At 38.2% G+C, this 19163-nt stretch overlaps 2 protein-coding genes across 2 annotated transcripts; one reads left to right on the top strand and one right to left on the bottom strand.

The window, feature by feature from the left end:
* Positions 1 to 564: 564 nt before the first annotated feature.
* On the bottom strand, positions 565 to 4315 carry LOC140182731 (uncharacterized). Its single transcript, XM_072230027.1, has 3 exons — positions 4179 to 4315; positions 2058 to 3926; positions 565 to 1304 (listed from the first exon to the last, which is right to left on the bottom strand). The coding sequence occupies exons 2-3, from the start codon at positions 3924 to 3926 to the stop codon at positions 696 to 698; spliced, it is 2478 nt and encodes an 825-aa protein (XP_072086128.1). The 5' UTR covers positions 4179 to 4315; the 3' UTR covers positions 565 to 695.
* Positions 4316 to 4774: 459 nt separating this feature from the next.
* Positions 4775 to 7266, top strand: LOC112783054 (14-3-3-like protein C). The gene is made up of 7 exons (XM_025825797.3): positions 4775 to 5091; positions 5234 to 5537; positions 5642 to 5729; positions 5896 to 6005; positions 6117 to 6265; positions 6781 to 6833; positions 6924 to 7266. The coding sequence occupies exons 1-7, from the start codon at positions 5028 to 5030 to the stop codon at positions 6924 to 6926; spliced, it is 771 nt and encodes a 256-aa protein (XP_025681582.1). The 5' UTR covers positions 4775 to 5027; the 3' UTR covers positions 6927 to 7266.
* Positions 7267 to 19163: the final 11897 nt, after the last annotated feature.

The following is a 19163-nucleotide window of genomic DNA, read 5'->3' as shown; positions in this document are numbered from 1 at the left end:
CTGATTTGCATTACTATTCACATTCTACAAGAGACGAAATATCAATTCAAATTGCAGTCCAATAAAAAAAATATCAATGCAGTCTCCATGAATTATTAAAAAGCTCAATGTAGTCCCTATGGAAGTTTAAAAAAGATAGTTTTGGTTGGTTTTGGTTTTACCTGTGCTTGTGGAGCTGATTGAGAGACATTGATCTCATCTGCATTATGGTTTGAGGTTCCAGAACTAGAACCAACTCTCACTGTCATTCTCTTATTTGGATTGGTTTGCCTTTTAATTATTGTTGTTGGAGGGCCTTTGCAGGTCTTGTAGTTATGGCCAGTCTCTCCACACTTGCTACAAGTGACCTTAAAAATTTTCTTTACTTTGTTGCCATAAGTTTTACTAGCTTCTAACTCAGATGGGTCCTTTCTCCTTCTCTTCACTGGTCTGCCTATTGGCCTTTTCAACTTTGGTGGAATCGGATTTATGTATATTGTCTTCTCCCAATATTCCTCTGAATTAACTGGTTGAATGCAGTGTTGATATGTAGCTAATGCTGCCCCGATCTTGAGCAGTGGGTGTACATATATTTCCGGTCTATCCCCTCTTCTAGCAATTGCAGCAAGTGCATGAACACATGGGAGACCTATCAAGAAGAAGGCATTCAAATAGTAGCAGATAACAATTTCATAAATGAAAATTAAATGATAAAGTCAAGTAATTGTACCAGTTAGTTGCCACGCGTTACAAGTACATTTGTTTTGAGACAGATTTACAGAAACCTTTGTAGATCCTTGTTGCACCTCAAAGATTCGCCTCTCATCGTCACCAACCCAAATTGGGTGCCAATATCTTACACCTTTCATTATGTCATCAAGCCTCTTTTGTTGAGTAGGAGCCACTTGAGTGCCCATGTGTGTCTCCAAGACTTGCTTGTATTTGGTCATTCTCCTCATGATATAGCACCGGAGTTCCTCACACATCGTTAGAATCGGCTTGGAACGATAATTCACTATTTTTGCGTTCCAAACCTCACACATGTTGTTGGTGAGGTTGTCGCACTTTGGTCCGTGACTGAAATGAGCCTTGGTCCAACATGCCGGCTCGAATTTCGCAAGGTAGCTCCATGCTTCTTCATTAATCCTTTTCAACCTTTGCATGCTTGCTTGAAATTCTGCATCAATAGTACATTTAGCACATTCCCATACAACATTCTTAACCTGCTTATCCTTGTATCGATTTGTGAAGTTTTTCCAGATATGCCTCACACAGTTTCGGTGGTGAGCGTGAGGCATAACTTCCTTTAATGCAGGCAACAAACCCTAAGCCAAACAATGCAATTAAATAATGAAATTATCAAATCAGCATATTTTTTTAACCCTTTATATTATTATATCATATTTCAGAACAAGTATGTTAAATCAAGTTAATATGCACATGCAGAATTTTTCAGAGTTTTGAGCACACGCTTCTTTGAAAAATTAATTTATAACATATTCTATTCATAATTCCCATTGGTTAATCTTATAATATAAGAAAATAATTGCAGAAGTCCATGTATCTCTAGAAACCAAGTTAAATGTGTGCGTTACTAATAAAATAAGTAAAACTATAATCCTGATGTGTATATACTTAGTTCTTTTTAAGCCAATATTATTGAACAATCAAATTAAGGCTTAAAAATAGTTTAACTTTTTGACATCTCCCTTCAAAATTTAAAGCAGCCATCAACACACAATCCCTATTGAAGTAACTCAATAATTCTCATTCATCAACAATTACATTTACAATACTGCATAAATCAGTCATTTAAAAAATTAAAGCAACTCAACTAATAATTTGATATTAGCTACAGTTGTACTTAAAGTAAAACAATTATCAAGTATAAAGCAGCTACAATATCAGCCATTTGAATAATACATAAATCAGCCATTTGAATAATTAAAGTAATTCAAATAATAATTCAATATCAGCCACAATTGTACTTAAAGTAATGTAATTATCAAGTATAAATCAACCATTTTAATACTTGAAGTAACAACAAAAATAACATTTAACTAACAAGAATAACATACCTTTTGTTGGTCTGAAATAAAATTCCACCCATGGATATATTGATCTCCAAGATCTTCTTGCAATAAAGTAAGGAACCACTTCCAACTTTCCTTAGTTTCACTATCCACAACAGCATACGCAATCACATAGAAGTGATTGTTTGCATCTTGACCCACAGCCGACAATAGTTGACCCCCAAAGTAACCTTTCAAGAAACATCCATCAAGTCCGATTAATTTTCTACACCCAGCTTTGAATCCCCTTTTACAAGCCTCTAAACAAATGTATAACTTGCTGAATAATGGAGGTGACTGGGGAATTGGTGTCACATCCAAAATTGTATGACTTCCAGGGTTACTCCTCAATAGCTCGGCCAGGTATTCTCTCAACTTACTGTACTGTGCCCTCTCATTGCCAATCAAACGCTCTCTAGCTTCTTTCAGAGCCCTATATACCATCTTTCCATTTATTATGACATTATAATCAATTTTGATGTGCTCATATGCCTCACTAAGAGTCATGTGAGGTTGAGTTCGGAGCCTCTTTTCTAACTTTTTTGCCACCCATTTCTGACTTGCCATGTTGCTGCCGAATTCTCTAGCACAAGTGTGTTTCGGGATATAAGTTTTTATCTGGTAACTCTTCAATTGAGTATTCCATGCACAATATATAAGCCATGGACAAGGTGACCTATTTGCAGGCCCACTGTTGAGCCCATTTTCATTTACAACAGCAGCATTATTGGATTGGACAGCATCACTTTCTTTTTTATTTTGGACAGCATTGTTATACATATTCACATTCTCCTTAGCCCCATTATCCTCATTTGCATCCTCCACATTTTCTTCCTTCTTGTTCTTTGATTTCCTGGGTTTCTTAATCCTCACAACACCATGTTCACAGTCACACCTAACTCTTCTTTGGTCATTCTTTATGTATCTTATCTTTCTCCCTTCATATATAACATGATCCTTCAATGCATTCTTGAATGTTTCAATGGTTGGAAATTCCATTCCCAACTCGAAATAAACTTCACCAAATCCAGCCCCTTCATTGAACTGTGGAAATTCATATCTCTCCCGCTCATCCTCAGAACTCTCAGGAGTTAATAATGTCTCAGACTCGTAGTCAAATACAGGTTCTTCTATCTCCTCTTCACACTCTTCGTCCTTTTCATCCTTTTCATCAATTAGCTGAGAAGCAGCAGTTGGCCTAGCAGCACCATTTGGACCAGCACCAATAGGCCCATCTTTATTTCTCCCATATGTTAGCCCATTAGTCTTCTTGCTACCCACTTGAGTCTTCTTTGTAGTTTTGGTCCTTTCTTTAATATCCTTATTTGACTTCTTCTTCCGCACATCTCCTTCATGGTCTATTTTTTTTCCACTCCTAACAGTCTTCTTCTTGATTACCACACACTCATCTTCATTACTTTCATCACTGAATTCGGGTGGAGGAGGTCTATACGGCTCATCTTCTGTGGTTTCATAGCCATCATCGCTAGAAGAACTATTGGATTGATCATGGTCAAAGTCAAGGTGTTCATCTTCAAGTGGAGTTAACATTATTGGGTGATCAAAGTATAGTTCAAATTCTGGACTCTCCTTGTTCTTTTCTTTGTACGCACGTAACTCATTGATCTGAGCATCTCCTTCTATGGGATGTAATCCAGACTCGAGGTCAGAGGTAGAATTATCAAACCAAAACATAGCTTTGTAATCATGATACCCTAAACTTTTGAACAAAGTTTTTAAATCAAAGAAACACAGCAAGTCAATGTCCATTTCGGGAAATTTGCTCACTTTTCCATTAATATATAGCAACACACCCTTATTATCTCGCACAAAGTGACCTCCATGGTGAAAAATAGGAACCACAAAATACTCCATCTACAAACAAAATTAAAATAGAGCAAAATCAACAAAACCAAAACTAAAAAACACAAATATACCATTATTTGTGGCTTATAACTACTGAACGTAAAATTAATTCTTAAAAAAAAAAACATACACACATAACATCAGTACAACTCAGAAGTTTCTACAGCCACTAAACCTTAACCATCCAACAAAATTAATTGATTAATCAAATAATGTAATCTCTAATAAACTAATTTAGCCTAACAAAGATTATTTGCTCACCTATTACAATGTGGGTATTGGAGTTGATGCGGCAATCGTTGGCATCCACGTCGACGCTTCGTGCGATTCGAAGGTAACGGAAGTTAGTGACGGCCGTGAAGATGATGAATGGAATTCTAATGTTGACGTTGACGGTGACGGTAGTGATGTGGGAGATGAAGTTGCAGAAGGTTTCTGAGTAAAAAGGGGAGTGAATTATGGGGTTTGATGTCTTTTCAAAGTGGATGAAGACATATGGAGGATAACAAAAAGGTGAGAAGCGTTTCTATTAATACGACAACGTTTTATTAAAAATTCTTGGGGACTGTTTTGTCCTCTTTGTACACGTGGACACTTAACTGCCACGTGTGCGATTTAACGTGCCAACTCAGCAATTTCCATTGATGAGTCACGCCGGAAAATAGTCTGGGGACTGATATGTCTGACGGAGAAAAACCATGGGGACTAATTTGTGTATTAATTTTTTTTGGGGACTAAAATGTCTGCTTTTAAAATCCTCAAGGACTGATTTGGGTAATTACTCGAAAATAAAAAGAAATAGTTTGTTTTATTAGTGAGTTAAACTAGTTTATTACCTTGTAATAATAACTTTGATTAATAAAGCCGTAAGTAGAGGAGAATCCAATTGAAAACAAAAATTGATCTTATCAAGATATTGGGTCCAATTCGGTTGAAACTATAGAGATCGCAACCCACTCGAAAATAGACAAATTGAAGAACCTAAATACACGGCTAACAAGAGTAAGGAAAAAAAAAAAAAAAGTGTTGTCGTCTTTGCTCACACCACCATTTCTAGAGTGAGAAAAAACCACCCACTATTTAGGAGAGAGAAAGCTCATAGATCCACCCATGGCTTCCCGTGAAAATTTTGTCTACATCGCCAAGCTCGCTGAACAAGCCGAGCGCTACGAAGGTTTCTTCCCTCCTCAACTAATTTTGAATTTTCTCATTTTCTCCCCTTGCTTTTAGTTACTTACATGAACGTGTAATTTTTAGGGTTTTGGAGAATTTCTTTTAATATATGTTTTGTGTCTTTGTTTGCTTTCCCTCTTTAGAAATGGTGGATGCGATGAAGAATGTGGCGAAGCTTAACGTTGAATTAACCGTTGAAGAGAGGAACCTTCTTTCAGTTGGGTACAAGAACGTGGTTGGTTCGCGCAGGGCTTCGTGGAGGATCCTTTCCTCCATTGAGCAGAAGGAGGAAGCTAAAGGGAACAATGTCAGTGTTCAGCGCATAAAGGACTACAGGAAGAAAGTGGAATCTGAGTTGTCAAACATTTGCAGTGATATCATGGATGTTATTGATAATCATCTTATTCCCATGGCCGCTGGTGAATCCAGTGTCTTTTTCAACAAAATGTTAGTGCTTTATTTGTTCCTAGTGGTTTTTCCTTGTTAATAAGCCACACAGAGTCTTCTATGATTTCATCGGTTTTTTTGTTTTGCTTTCCAATTTGTTATAGGAAAGGTGACTATTACCGGTATCTTGCCGAGTTTAAGGCCGGAGATGAGAGAAAAGAGGCTGCTGATCAGTCCATGAAAGCATATCAGGTATGCTAGCTGGCAATCACGCCTCTTTTATATCTGTGTGGTTTGGATAATTGATTGATAGGGTAACTGATTATCACATCCTTTTATAGCTAGAATTCAGACAATATGAATTCCTTACATGTCATGAATTTTAAATGTAGTAATTCCTAAAAAAAATTTATTGCAGGAAGCTTCCTCCATAGCAGACACTGAATTACCACCCACTCACCCCATCAGATTGGGTTTGGCTTTGAATTTCTCTGTTTTCTACTATGAAATCTTGAACTCTCCTGAAAGGTATGCATAACATAATCTTCTTGTCGAAATACATTGTACTCCCCTGTGTTTTGATATGTTAATGCAAAGCCCTCATGAGTATATTTAACATTGTGACATCCTATATTCCAGGGCCTGTCACCTTGCTAAACAGGCTTTTGATTTAGCGATCTCTGAGTTGGATACTCTGAGTGAGGAGTCTTACAAAGACAGCACACTAATTATGCAGCTTCTGAGGGACAACCTCACCTTGTGGACTTCTGACATCCCTGAAGAAGGAGGTGGAAATTAATGTTTTTGAGTTTCTTTGTGACTCTGCTTAACTAATCTGCAAGGCGATGTTGTATATGAAATGCATTTAAATTTGTTAGATTATCCTTTTGAGATTTAATTGGCAATGTTGGTGATATATATAGTTGTCCAATGTTGATATGTTGGCTACTATGATTGGCAGAACCCTTCCCAATATTTTTCTTCTTTTTCTTTAAAAATAATAAAGAAAAGGCAGGAGTGTTTGTTGATAAGTTAACACACTGGGTTTAGATTGGGCTTCTTTCTGGCTATGTTCTCCTACCAACTAGATAGAGCTTCCAACTATATTTAGTGTTAAAACAGGTTCCGAAAGAAGAGATAGTAATAAGGAATAGAGAAAGATACTGTGATTGTTCCTTTGTTTTACTATCTACTGTCCTTATTTTAGTCATTTTTCCTTTGTTTCAAACTTGGTCTTTGAATTTTTGTTTCCTTTTGATCTCTATTTTTGTACTTGTGTTAAGTTCCTTTCTTTTCTTAACAGCTGAGGAACAAAAGGTGGAATCTGCCCGAGCTCCAGGAGGTGAAGCTGCAGAGGTACATCAATTACCCTCTTAGCAGATTTTCCGTCGGGTTTTACTACTTGTACCTTGTACCTTGACATCGTTATCTACTTATCTTTTGCAGTAAAGTGATCCGGGTGTTACTGGCTAGGGATTTGTGTTGTGAATGCAGCTTTTGGTGTTTCTTTGCCTCACCGTTTCATGTCTTTTTCCCGTTGCTTTCTCGATGGAGAAATTTCATAGTTCACCATTAAGATGGTGTAATATAACATCAAGTTAGTTTCTAGATAATTGAACAATGGAATGCGGGATTGTCACCGTCGCATTAGGTTCTGTGCATGTCTTTCTGCCACTGAGGACTTGTGATGCATGTTATTTTTCTGCTGTTTAGTTTGATGCTTCGATTTTACTTATATCTATCCAAAAATAGCCTTCTCATAAATAATATTTTATTTGAACTTGTGAAAGGTATTGAGCAATTCATGTATTTTCCAATTTCTTTTTTCGGGTCTGGTTCCATTTTCATTTCTAAATTCTAAGTAGATTCAGCGCTTTGTAGAGATTTTTTTCGGTCAGACGCTTTGTACATATGAAACTGCAAGTTGCCCAGCCAAATTTGGGCACCACCCGTTCAAAAAGAGATGGGGCTGAGAGAGGATACAGCTAATTAATACAGTTTTTGGTTTTTGGGTAAAGCGAATAAGCTTATAAGCAGCTGCGTCCAAGAAAACCCCCAAGCCCACCCCCAAAAAAAACCCCCAAAAAAAATGAAGATAACCCAGCTTCGTTAATGACTTAATGGCATGTTTGTGGTACCGCCCAAAACCAGCTTATTTTTGCAGTGGAGTATGACCTCGTATTTTTAATTTTCAACAAATTTAGAATTAATTAGAAGTGTTGTATAATATAGTAAGATATTAATTTAACAGTCTGTTTCAAGTTGTATAAAGCATACTATTTATAATTAATAGAAGATATATTTTTTAAGGTGTTTGCTTCGGTATGATGATAAATTCATACGTATCGATACGTTTAAAATATAGACAAATAATAACTAGTCATGTAAAATTTATTTTCACATCAGCATTTAATTTTTTTTAAAACAAATATATATTATATCACCACTTTTATTATAACAACCTTTTAATTAAATAAAAATAAAAAAATATTTTTTATTTAATTTTATAAAATGTCTTAAACATTCTTATTTTATTCGATTAAACAAAAATATTCTTTTAAATCAATCAAATTTTAGAATTTAATTAATCCTAATTTATATTTTCAAATAATTTAAACAATAAAACAAAAACAAATCTGAAAAACAAAAGAAATCAAAATTGTTCGTTCAACTGGGTTTCAAAAACCCTCTCTTAGATATGTTCTTCTCTTCTCTTCCTATTCTCTCTCTCTCCCGCTCTATGAAAGAAAAAGATACAAAGCCACACACCATTTTGGTACCCCTCAAAAACTCCAGCAACACAAAACTTCTTTTGATCTGAGGATTGGTGTGGACCTCATTTCGCCATAGGAGCCACTCTCTAGAACACAAACTCTCTTTTAACTTCCCTTACTTTCCCATTCTTCATTTGATACACATGCACACTCCTAATCAATTCTGCAAAAATTTATCCAATAGAAAGAAAAAACCCAAAAAAAAAAGAAAAACCTCAATTTTGCATAACTCCATCAATAAAAAATTGATTTTTTCCCAATGAAATGAAGGGAAAAAGGAAGCTTTATATGAAAATGAGGCATGAAAGTTGAGAATCTATAATATGAAAGGTGAAGCGCATGGTGGGGTTGAGGGGTTACCTTCTTTAATGGTGTTCTTGAAGACTAGGAGGGTGATGAGCAAGGTGTTCTTCATGGCAAGGTTGAAGATGCTACCATCACTATTAGGTACGAAACAGGAACAGTGTCGTTGTAGTGACAGGAATGGATTGAGACTTTAACACAGCGACGTTGAATGGAACTGAGAACAATCTGGCCACTGCGAATGTTCTCGTGAGCTATATATCTCGTTAAGAACACAAAAAGTAAAACCAGAAATTGAACTTATCCAATGCAAGACAATGACAAGATAGAGAGCAACGACGACGACCAGTCTCGAAGACGATGACCTTGATTACGAGACCGGAGACGAGAGAGAGCTTAAGTGCAACGCCAGAGATCGAGCTTGAGAAGATGATGAACGATGAAAGAACAATTTTGATTTTTTATTTTTTTTATATGTTTTTGTTTTGTTATTTAAATTATTTGAAAATATAAAATTAGGATTAGTTAAATTTTAAAATTTGATTAATTTAAAAGGGTATTTTTGTCTAATCGAATAAAGTAAGCATATTTAAGATTTTTTATAAAGTTAAATAATTTTTTTATTTTTATTTAATTAAAAGGATGTTTTAGTAAAAATGGTGATATAATATATATTTAAAAAAAAAAAAAATACTGATGTGAAAAATAAATTCTATGTAACTAGTTATTATTTGTCTATATTTTAAATATATTTGTACATATAAATTTATCATCGTATCGAAGCAAACACCTTTTTTCAAAATCTATTTTTTTCCCACCTAATTCATCAATAAATTTTTTTATTTTAGTCTAAGTCGTCAACCATTATAATAAGTATATAAATTTATTCATTCTTTAATTAAAAAGTGTTCGGTAAGTCGGTTACCGGACGGTTCGGGTCAGGACCCGGGGTGAAAGAAAGGGCTCGTCTGGTCACGGTCTTCCAGTCCGGGTTGGGGAGGTCCCGAGCACGTCGTGTGAGAGAAGAGAGGGGGGTGCCACCTGCAAAGACACTCCGACGCTTTTGTCAGAATATGTGCAGGCGAAATGAGGGTGGTGTAGGGATGTGACGTACCTCGGGGGAAGAGCCATTCTTCCCCTTATATACATGTCAGTCCTGGGCCCCTCTGGAGGTCAGGCCCATATTTTCAGGGACGCTGTCCCATAGCTGTGTGTGAGCTGTATGGGACGCGTGTCAGGGTCGGTTGAAGGGCGCGTAGCCGGGCCGGGTGGAGCTCGGGTCGGGTTGACCCGCAGGAGTTCTGGGCTGGGCCGTAACAGTGCCCCCGACGCGCCAGTGATGGTCGCGAGGACGATCGGTGGCGCGTGATTTCCTTACTCGTGCGTTGTCGTTGAGTCGGCTGACTGTGGGAGAGACGCGTCTCTGGTGCGCGTGTCTCTTGGTCTGCTGAGGCGTTCGTTCGTCGTTTCGTTCTTCGCGCTGAGCATTAAATGCTCGTAATGATTTGAAAAAACTCCGTGCGCAAAGACCATTTTGCCCTTGCCTTCTTTCGCGCTTATCATGGTGGTTTTTAAACAGTTTTCTTTTCTCTTCCTCCCACTTTGCTATTTTCATCTTCTTTTCTCCCTGATATCCAAAGATTCTCTATTCGAGCCAACTTGTGCCTCTCTTTTACACTCCAGTTTCGTACTCCATTTCAGGTAATTTCTTGATCCTTCTCCCCCTATGTTTATATTATGCCTCACTGTTGCGGTAGTTATTGTTTGTATGTTTTGGTTTACTTTTGCTGAATGGCCTTCCATTGGTGGGGTAGACGAACTAGGGGAGGGGTACCATTCCTGGGTAGGTTTTAGGTGATTTGCGTGATAGGTGTAGTTTTTAACTGTTCTTGGCCATGATCTAAGTTTGAAAAGGCGTAGTTTCTGGGTTTCTATGGACTTCCGACCTCATAGTCTAACGGAGTGGTACCCCGATGTAGGTATGCCTCGCATCGTTTCCCGGTCTTCAGGAACTGGCGCGGCCTACGACCCGTACGCCTGGGTGACCGACGATATAAGGAGCTCACCCAACCAGATGGACTTGGAGGAGTTGACCGAGTTCCGGCAAGCCGGCTACTTGTGTGGGGGGACTGACGAAGAGGCCAACTACGAGGCCATTGTCCCTGCCCCCCATGAGCGTATTTATGAGCTCAACTTTCACTCCCCTCGTGTCCCCGATTGGATCTGGTTTTACAAGTCCATGTTCACACAAGTCGGCGTTCGGATACCGTTCTCCGAGTTTCAAATGGCGCTGCTGAACCGGATATCCGTCCCCCCGTCTCAGCTTCATCCGAACAGCTGGGCTTCGATCCGCTGCTTCGAAATGGTCTGCGAGTACTTGGAGCTGCCGGTGTCGGTGGACGTTTTCCTCTTCTATTTCAACCTTACCAACCCCTCCAAACAGGGGAAGGCGAGAAAAGGGTTTCTTTCTTTCCGTTCTGCCCAGGGTAGGAGAATTTTTGGCCTTTTTGAGGACTCCTACCATGGTTTTAAAGATAAGTACTTCAAGGTTCGTCCTGTCAAAGGTCGTCACCCCTTTTGGTTGTCGTTAGAGGGGGAGCGCCTTATCCAGACTTATTGGAGTTTTGGTGCGGGGTCGAATCCTTTCATCAAGGTGACGTACAAGAGGTTGTCGGCTGTAGATAAGCAAATAGCTGACGTACTTTTTGCCATTTTTGAAAAGAACCCCGTGAACCCACATCTTCTTATGAGTGAACGGGAGGCCGCCAGGAGCTATATTCGTGAGTTGTCTTCTTTGTTTGCCTATGCTTCTTTATCGTTGTTTTTCTTTTTCCGATCTAACGACTAACGTGCCTGTTGTTCGTTGCAGTGGAAATGTCTGCCACCGTGACCGGTCTTGAGAATCTGATGAAGACCTTTTTTGAAGCAAGTGACGACGAGAATGCCGAAGAGAGGGATGTCGGTAAGTCGGGGGTCCTTCAGGGGAGAAGGAGAATCAGGCTGTGCCTTCTCCCCAGGATACCGACGTGTCGGGGAAACAGGCTGCAGGGGGCCAGGCTTCCCCTACCCGTGAGGAAGGGTCCGCTGAAGGACACGCGACTCTCACCCCCCAGCCGGATAGTGACGTGGAGCTTATCCATACTCCCAAGAAGCGAAAGATGTCTTCCAGCCCGGAAGGGGCCCTTACCATAATGGAAAGGAACTTTGATGCTACCAAATTTATTGACTCCCAACTGATACCCGGGACAGAGGAGCATTTTCACGAGACCGAACTGTCCGGGCAGGCGAGGTGGATGTATCGCACCTTGCTTCGTAGGGCCGTGATAGCTCGGAAGGCTGAATTCGAGTTATCGGGGATGGAGGCGCTCCGGAGGAAGCTTGAGTCCTCTGTTAAGGCGAACAATGACTTCAAGGCTCAAGTTGAACTCCTCCAGGGTCAGCTGTCCGAGATGGGGGGAAAGCTTAGCACTGCTGAGGAGAAGTCGTCGTTTGTTGCGGAGAGGTTGAAGGCGTCCGATGAGACCGTGGCCCGGCTTCTTGAGCGCGAGATGACATTGGAGGGCTGGGCCGTAACAAAAAGGGTTTTACTCTTTTAAATATCTTTTATTAAAATGTTCGAGTTCAACACAACTCCAACATAATATTCGACAAAAATAACTAATATATTAGGCTAAATAAAGTAACCATCGAATAATTATAATTTTCTCAAAATTCTACAATTGCCCACAATTTACAATATTCTTTTCTATTTTAAGATACATAATAAAAATTTTATTAAGAGAAGATATCATATAATTTATACTTACCTTTTATGCATAAGTACCATTATATATAAATTACTCATGATCCCTACAAAAAGGGAGGTAAACCAAAAAGATGAAGAAAAAGATGCACGACAGTTTTCATCGATGTTATTTCGTCACTCAATTTTAAAATTACAAATGAAATTAACTATGTGAGGAGTATAATTTAAATATTGAGAAGAATCAACATGTAAAGAGTTATAATAAATTAACTTGTATGTAATAAAAATAATAAAATTTACAAATAAAGAATTATAAAAACTTAAATAAATATAAAAAAATTAAAGAGATAGAGTATAATAACATAATAATCTTTTATAGTTTATAAAAAATCAAAGATTAGAACTAATTCATCATAGGGAAAAAAAAGTAATACCAAATAGAAGATCAATAAGTACAAAAAATGAAATTCTCCTATAACATATATAGATTTTTGCCGTGAACAAGTTATAAAATTCAGAAATGGTTAAAATAAAAAAGAAAGGAATGAAATTGTGTTTTTTAATAAATTTAAAAAATATTCACGACTATATAATTGATGGTGGGCATATAACTATTAGACCTTAAAGTGCTAGAAAATATTAATAGAAATATTAGATTTGATGTTAAAATGGAAAAAATATAAACAATAAAAAAAATCTGAAATTTTTAAAATCAAAATATTTAAAATTAAGGAAAAAAAATGAAGATGAACTTTAGCGAACAACGACTCAAATATTAACGTGACAATAAATTAAGTCAAATAACATATTTAAATTAATTTAATTAAATAATTGATATAATAATTTAATTATAATTGTTTGGATCAATAAAGTAAGTTAAATAAATAAAAAATATCTTATAAATATGTTGTTCCGGCTCAACCCACCTGACCTGATGCCCTGGCCCGACCAGCCGACCCGACGGGTAAGCAACACCCAAACCGAGAAGACACCCAAGACACTTCCCTTCCTGGGAGGCACATGACAGCTGGAGAAGGAAATTTTCAGGAAGGCGGGTCTGCTTCTGTAGAGTCTGCCCTAGGTATAGAATATATAAGGGGAGGGTCCTACCCCCCTCCCACCAAGGTACGTCATCATACCCTCATCTTTACTGCCACCTTGTACGGATTCTGACTTGAGCGTCGGAGTCCTTTTTGCAGGTGGCTCCCCCCTTACCACTCCAACAACCCGGGAGGTGTGAAGCTCCATCCCTCTCCCTCCAGCGTTAGCCCAGGGGTCCAATCACGCACAAGCAACCCGGATCCAGGTCCCCAGTCTCCTTCACATACACCGTACACCTGACCCGTTCAGTACCCGACGAACCGAACATTGGCGCCGTCGACTACAAAAGTAAGCCACAATTTGAACTTTTAATGCAAAAGCCACGAACCGACTTCGCTAATTACCAATGTCGAAATGAAACGGTAAGCAGTTCGCTATTACCAATGGCAAAACAAAACGGTAAACAAACTCGTCGATTACCAATGTCAAACAAAACGGTAAACAAGTTTACACAAACTACTAAAGAGTTCAAACAAGATATTACAAAGTAAATGTACATCACTTCTTCGGGATGTCAACAATATGACCATCTCGAATAGTTTTAAAAGCTCCAATTGCAGAAGTATCGAAATCGGGAGAAAGCAGCTTGACTTGGACCTTGATCGCTTACTCGGTCCCAGAGATCACCTTGCTTGCCTTCCTCACTGTATCTTTGTTATTTTTCTTCAAGCTGGCAACCTCCCCTTTCAGCCCAGCGACCTCATCCTTGGCATCCTTTGCCGACTTCATGGCCTCCTCAAGCTTGGCCTCCAAGACAGTAATCTTGGTCTAGGCCGCTTCAGTTTCACCACGGGCGGAGTTAAGCTAGCTCTCCAAGGTCATCTCCCGCTTGGTAAGGCGGGCCACTTCTTCGTCGGAAGTTTTTAACTTCCCCTCCGAGTCGGCCAATTTCTCCTTCAGGATCCCGACCTCAGACCTCAAGCTCTCGACCTCTCGCAAGGATTGACGGTACTTCCCGTCCAGTGTCCCAGCTTGAGTCAGGATGGGCTCTACTTTCCTGGCGATGGTTGCAGCTCTCGACATACACCAGTAGATCCACCTAGCCCGGGCGCCAAGATCCCCATCATGAAAGAACTCCTCAGTTTCGGGCATGATCTGCGAGTCAATAAAACCCCCAGCATCAAAATTTTTCTCCATAACAGTAAGTGACCCCTCAGGGCTGGAGGTCGGCTTCCGCTTACGGGGGTTCTTGACTATCGCCACATCGAGACCCTCCCCGGCCGGCTCTACTTCAAGAGGAATCGCGTCGCTGCTACCCGAGGTGTCCTTTGCGCCAGGGCCAGTAGGTCCCGGAGGGGGAGGCGGAGCTGACTGTACTTCAGCAATAGGGGAGGTCGGCCGCTCGACAGTATGGGTTGCAGAGCTGTCTTCACTATGCCCAGGAAGGAACTAGGCCATTAAATCCTCAAATCCAGTGTGCTCGGCGGCTATATCCACTGCATTGCACACAACAACTCGTTAGCTCTTTCTTTTTAAAAAAGAAAAAAGAAAAAAAAAGAGGGAGAGAGTAGCACTAAAAGCAGCCGACCACTCACCCACATAGCTCCTACCCATCTCCCGGTCACCCATTAAAATATGTGGATTGATGTTATTTTTATTAAATATGGCCAACAACACGTCAGCTATGTTCTTATCTTGCTGGTCAACCCTTTATACGTCACTTTGGTAAAAGCATTGGAGCTAGTCCCGAAGCTCCAATAGGTCGGAATCCACCGCTCCCCCTCCAAGATCAACCAAAAATGGTGCTGGCCTTTGGCAGGCCGTACCTTAAAAAAATTTGTCCTTGAAACCATGAAACGAATCTTTGAACACCCTGAAGATTCGCCTGCCCTGGGCGGCCCGGAAGGACATAAACCCTTTTTTATGCCTTCCCTCCTTCGAAGAGTTGGTCAAAACAAATAACCATAAAAACACCTCTACGGAGGTCGGCAAATCCAGGTACTCGCAAACCATCTCGAAGCATCGGATAGCGGCCCAATTGTTCGGGTGCAGCTGTGACGGTGCAACGTCGCACTGGTTTAGAAGCGCCATTTGGAAGGGAGAGAAGGGGATTCGAACCCCCAGGACGGTAAACATGGCCTTATACATCCAAATCCAGTCGGCAACTCGGGGGTGTTCAAGTTAATCTGGCATATTCGTTCGTAGTCCGCGGGAACGAACGCTTCGTAGCATTCTTCCTCGGGACCTCCCCCGCATAATTGGTCAGCTTGGCAGAACTCCGTGAGCTCCTCTAGGGTTATTTGGGAAGGTGTGTCCTTCATGTCTGAGGTGACCCAGGCGTATCGGTCAACAGGGGGCCTCGGAAGAGAAAGTTGCGCCATACCTACAGTGGGGCACCACTCAAAGTTAGACTAGCAGGTCAGGAAGCCGAGAAAATTGGAGCTAAGACCACATACCACAGGGAACTAACACGATATGCCACAGTTAGCCTATCTACAGTTAAACGAAGGCTAAGTACCAAAAATCTAAATGGTAACCCCCTCTAATGCCTAACTAACAATAACAGGACTTAAACAACACACATGCATAGCTTAGAAACCACAAAAATACAAAGGAATGGCAACAGTAGCAGTAACGATGGCAATCATTCAGTAAGAAAAAGATGCTCAGTAAGAAAAAGATGCTTACCAGGAAGGTTCCTGTCAAAGGGAAATTGGAAAGATCTGAGGGAATGTAGTTGCAGTCGAACAAGAAGAGGATCGAGACAGTAAAATCCAGAAAGCTCGAAAGGGAATAGAAGAAGCGGCACAGGAATGATTCAGAAATAAGGAAAGGAAGCGCGAAAACAAGGAAGCAAAGCCAGAAACAAAAGAATAACTGCCATAGAGAAGCGCAAAGGTCAGGGGTAAAATGGACTTTTCCCCAAACTTTCAAATCAGCCATAATGGCATTAAATGACATGCACGAAGAACAAAGCGACAAATGGCATACTCTTGAAATGGTAAAACCCACTCGCACGTAGGGGCACGCCCCTATCACAAACAGCCGACCTCGCGGGGATCCAATCAATGAGAAGGAAGAATGGAACGCGCTAACAACGGCGCTCACAACCATAGCTGGCGCGTTGGGGCACTGTTCCAGCCCATCCCAGTTGACCTGATGCCCCGGGCCGACCGGTTGACCTGACGGGTAAGCAACACCCGAACCGGGAAGACACCCAAGACACCTCCCTTCTTGGGAGGCACATGACAGTTGGAGAAGGAAATTTTCAGGAAGGCGGGTCTGCTTCTGTGGGGCCTACCCTAGTACAGAATATATAAGGGGAGGGCCCTACCCCTCCCCCAAGGTACGTCACCATACCCTCATCTTTATTGCCACTTTGTACGGATTCTGACTTGAGCGTTGGAGTCCCTTTTGCAGGTGGCTCCCCCCTTACCACTCCAACAACTCGGGAGGTCGTGAAGCTCCATCCCTCTCCCTCCAGCGTTAGCCTAAGAGGTCCAATCACGCACAAACAACTCGGATCCAGGTCCCCAATCTCTTTCACATACACTGTACACCCGACCCATTCAGTACCAGATGAACCAAACATATGTCATATAAAAATTATAACACTTTTAAAAATTATTAATCAAAATACATATGACAAAAAATTAATATAAATTAAAACAAAATCAATTCATTTATTTTATTCAAATCAAATAATTAATATAATTTGAGTAGTTATAATTAATATAGTCAAACTAAATATTAAGTAATTTGATATTTATCTCAATCAAAATAAATAAATAATTAATTATATTACTTTTAAAAACACATACAACGTAAAACTAATACAAATTAAAACAAAATCAATTTATTTATTCAGTCAAATCATGTAATTAATTATTTATAATTAATTAAGTCTAACAAAAATATTAAAATAATTTAATATTTATTTTAATCAAATCAAATAAATAAATAATTAATTAACATATTTAAATAAATCAAATAAAATAATCTAAAAATACATTCAAGAGTAAAGTATCATTTTTGTCTCCAACATTTGGGGTAAGTTCCAAAATTGTCTCTAACGTTTCAATCGTCTTATTTAAGTCCCTAACATTTCAAAATTGACTCAATATTGTCCGCCGTTAGAGATCCGTTAATAGAATTGATGGCGGGACAAAATTGAGACGATTTTGAAACGTTAGGAACTTAAATAGGACGAAAACGTTAGGGACAAAAACGATACATAAAAATAAATTTTAATTTAATTTTATCTTTCAATCATATTAATTTTTTACTGTACATAGTATTCAATTTTTTTTAGTTATATCTAAATAAATTATACTTAATCACATTACTTTTATTTTAAATAAATTTATTTTTTTATAATTTTAAAGAATTTTGATACATTAGAGACAAAAAGTATAATTTATATTTTATTGTATATATATATTTTTTTCTTTCCTGCAAGTTTATATACTAGTCATTCTACAAACATTTCATGATAACTGAAAATCTTTAAGAGTAAAATTATAAAAAAAAATTAATTTATTTAAAATAAAAGTAATATGATTAAATATAATTTACTTAGATGTGATTAAAAAAATAATTGAATACTATGTATAGTAAAAAATGATATTATTGAAGGATAAAATTTAAATTCATTTCAATGTATCATTTTTGTCCCCAACGTTTTCATCCTATTTACGTTCCTAACGTTTTAAAATCGTCTCAATTTTGTCCCACTGTCAATTCTGTTAACAGATCGCTAACGGTAGGACAATATTGAGTCATTTTTGAAACGTTAGGGACTTAAATAGGACGATTGAAACGTTAGGGACAACTTTAGGACTTACCCTAAACATTGGAGACAAAAACAATACTTTACTCTACATTCAAAAATATATGACGCTAACTATGCTATTAATTATAGAAATTTAATTTTAATATTATATAATAGATAATAAATTTGACGCAAGTGAATAAATTTTGTAAATTTAATTTATTATTACTAAGAGAAATATTATATGTAATTTTTTTTTGCTATATTATTCAATTCGATAGAACAAAGACTAATCTATTGTGAATTTAACTCTTTTATATAAAATACATAATTCGATTTATAGGATATTGGTGGGGACTTGTGTTTGACATTTGACCACGCTGAACTGAAATATGAGTGTCATTAAAACTTCACCTTAATAGTTGAATTCATGTAATGGTGACATGGTGTAATACTATATGAGTATATGAGAAAGTTTAGGGAGTCAATAATTTTTGTGTTTTGTGGTATATTTAATCATAAAAAAAAAGTGAGTGATTTTTTACTATTAGATGTAATTTCACATCATTAAAAATATTATTAATGGCCAATTAATAATTACAAAACACAAAAATTATTGACCCCTAACACTCCTCATACTATATTTCTCACATCAAGTAATGCTAAGAGCCATCATTTTTGTTAAATTAATGCTAAAAGCCATCATTTTTGTTAAATTCTAACTAGCACTTAACCATAAAAAAATTAAATAATTCTACACTATTAAATACAATCTCACACCATTAAAAATATTATTAATGATTAATTGATGGTTTTATTTTTAATGATTAATTGATGGTTAAAAACCACAAAATCTGTTCGCCTTCCAGGCTTTCTCAGTTTTAAATATAAAATCAATAAAAAATATATTTCTTTATATCTCAGATTTTGTGTGGTGTAAATTTACATATAAAAGGCCATCCATCATTGCATGATAATTAACTACCATACACTAACATAATCTAGTCAACTAGTCATTAATGTTATAATGTATATATAGTATGATACTATGC

Source organism: Arachis hypogaea, chromosome 20 (assembly GCF_003086295.3).
Source record: "Arachis hypogaea cultivar Tifrunner chromosome 20, arahy.Tifrunner.gnm2.J5K5, whole genome shotgun sequence".
NCBI classification, from domain to species: Eukaryota; Viridiplantae; Streptophyta; class Magnoliopsida; order Fabales; family Fabaceae; genus Arachis; species Arachis hypogaea.
The sequence above is the reverse complement of the archived record's forward strand: the minus strand, read 5'-3'. Positions and strand labels throughout refer to the sequence as shown.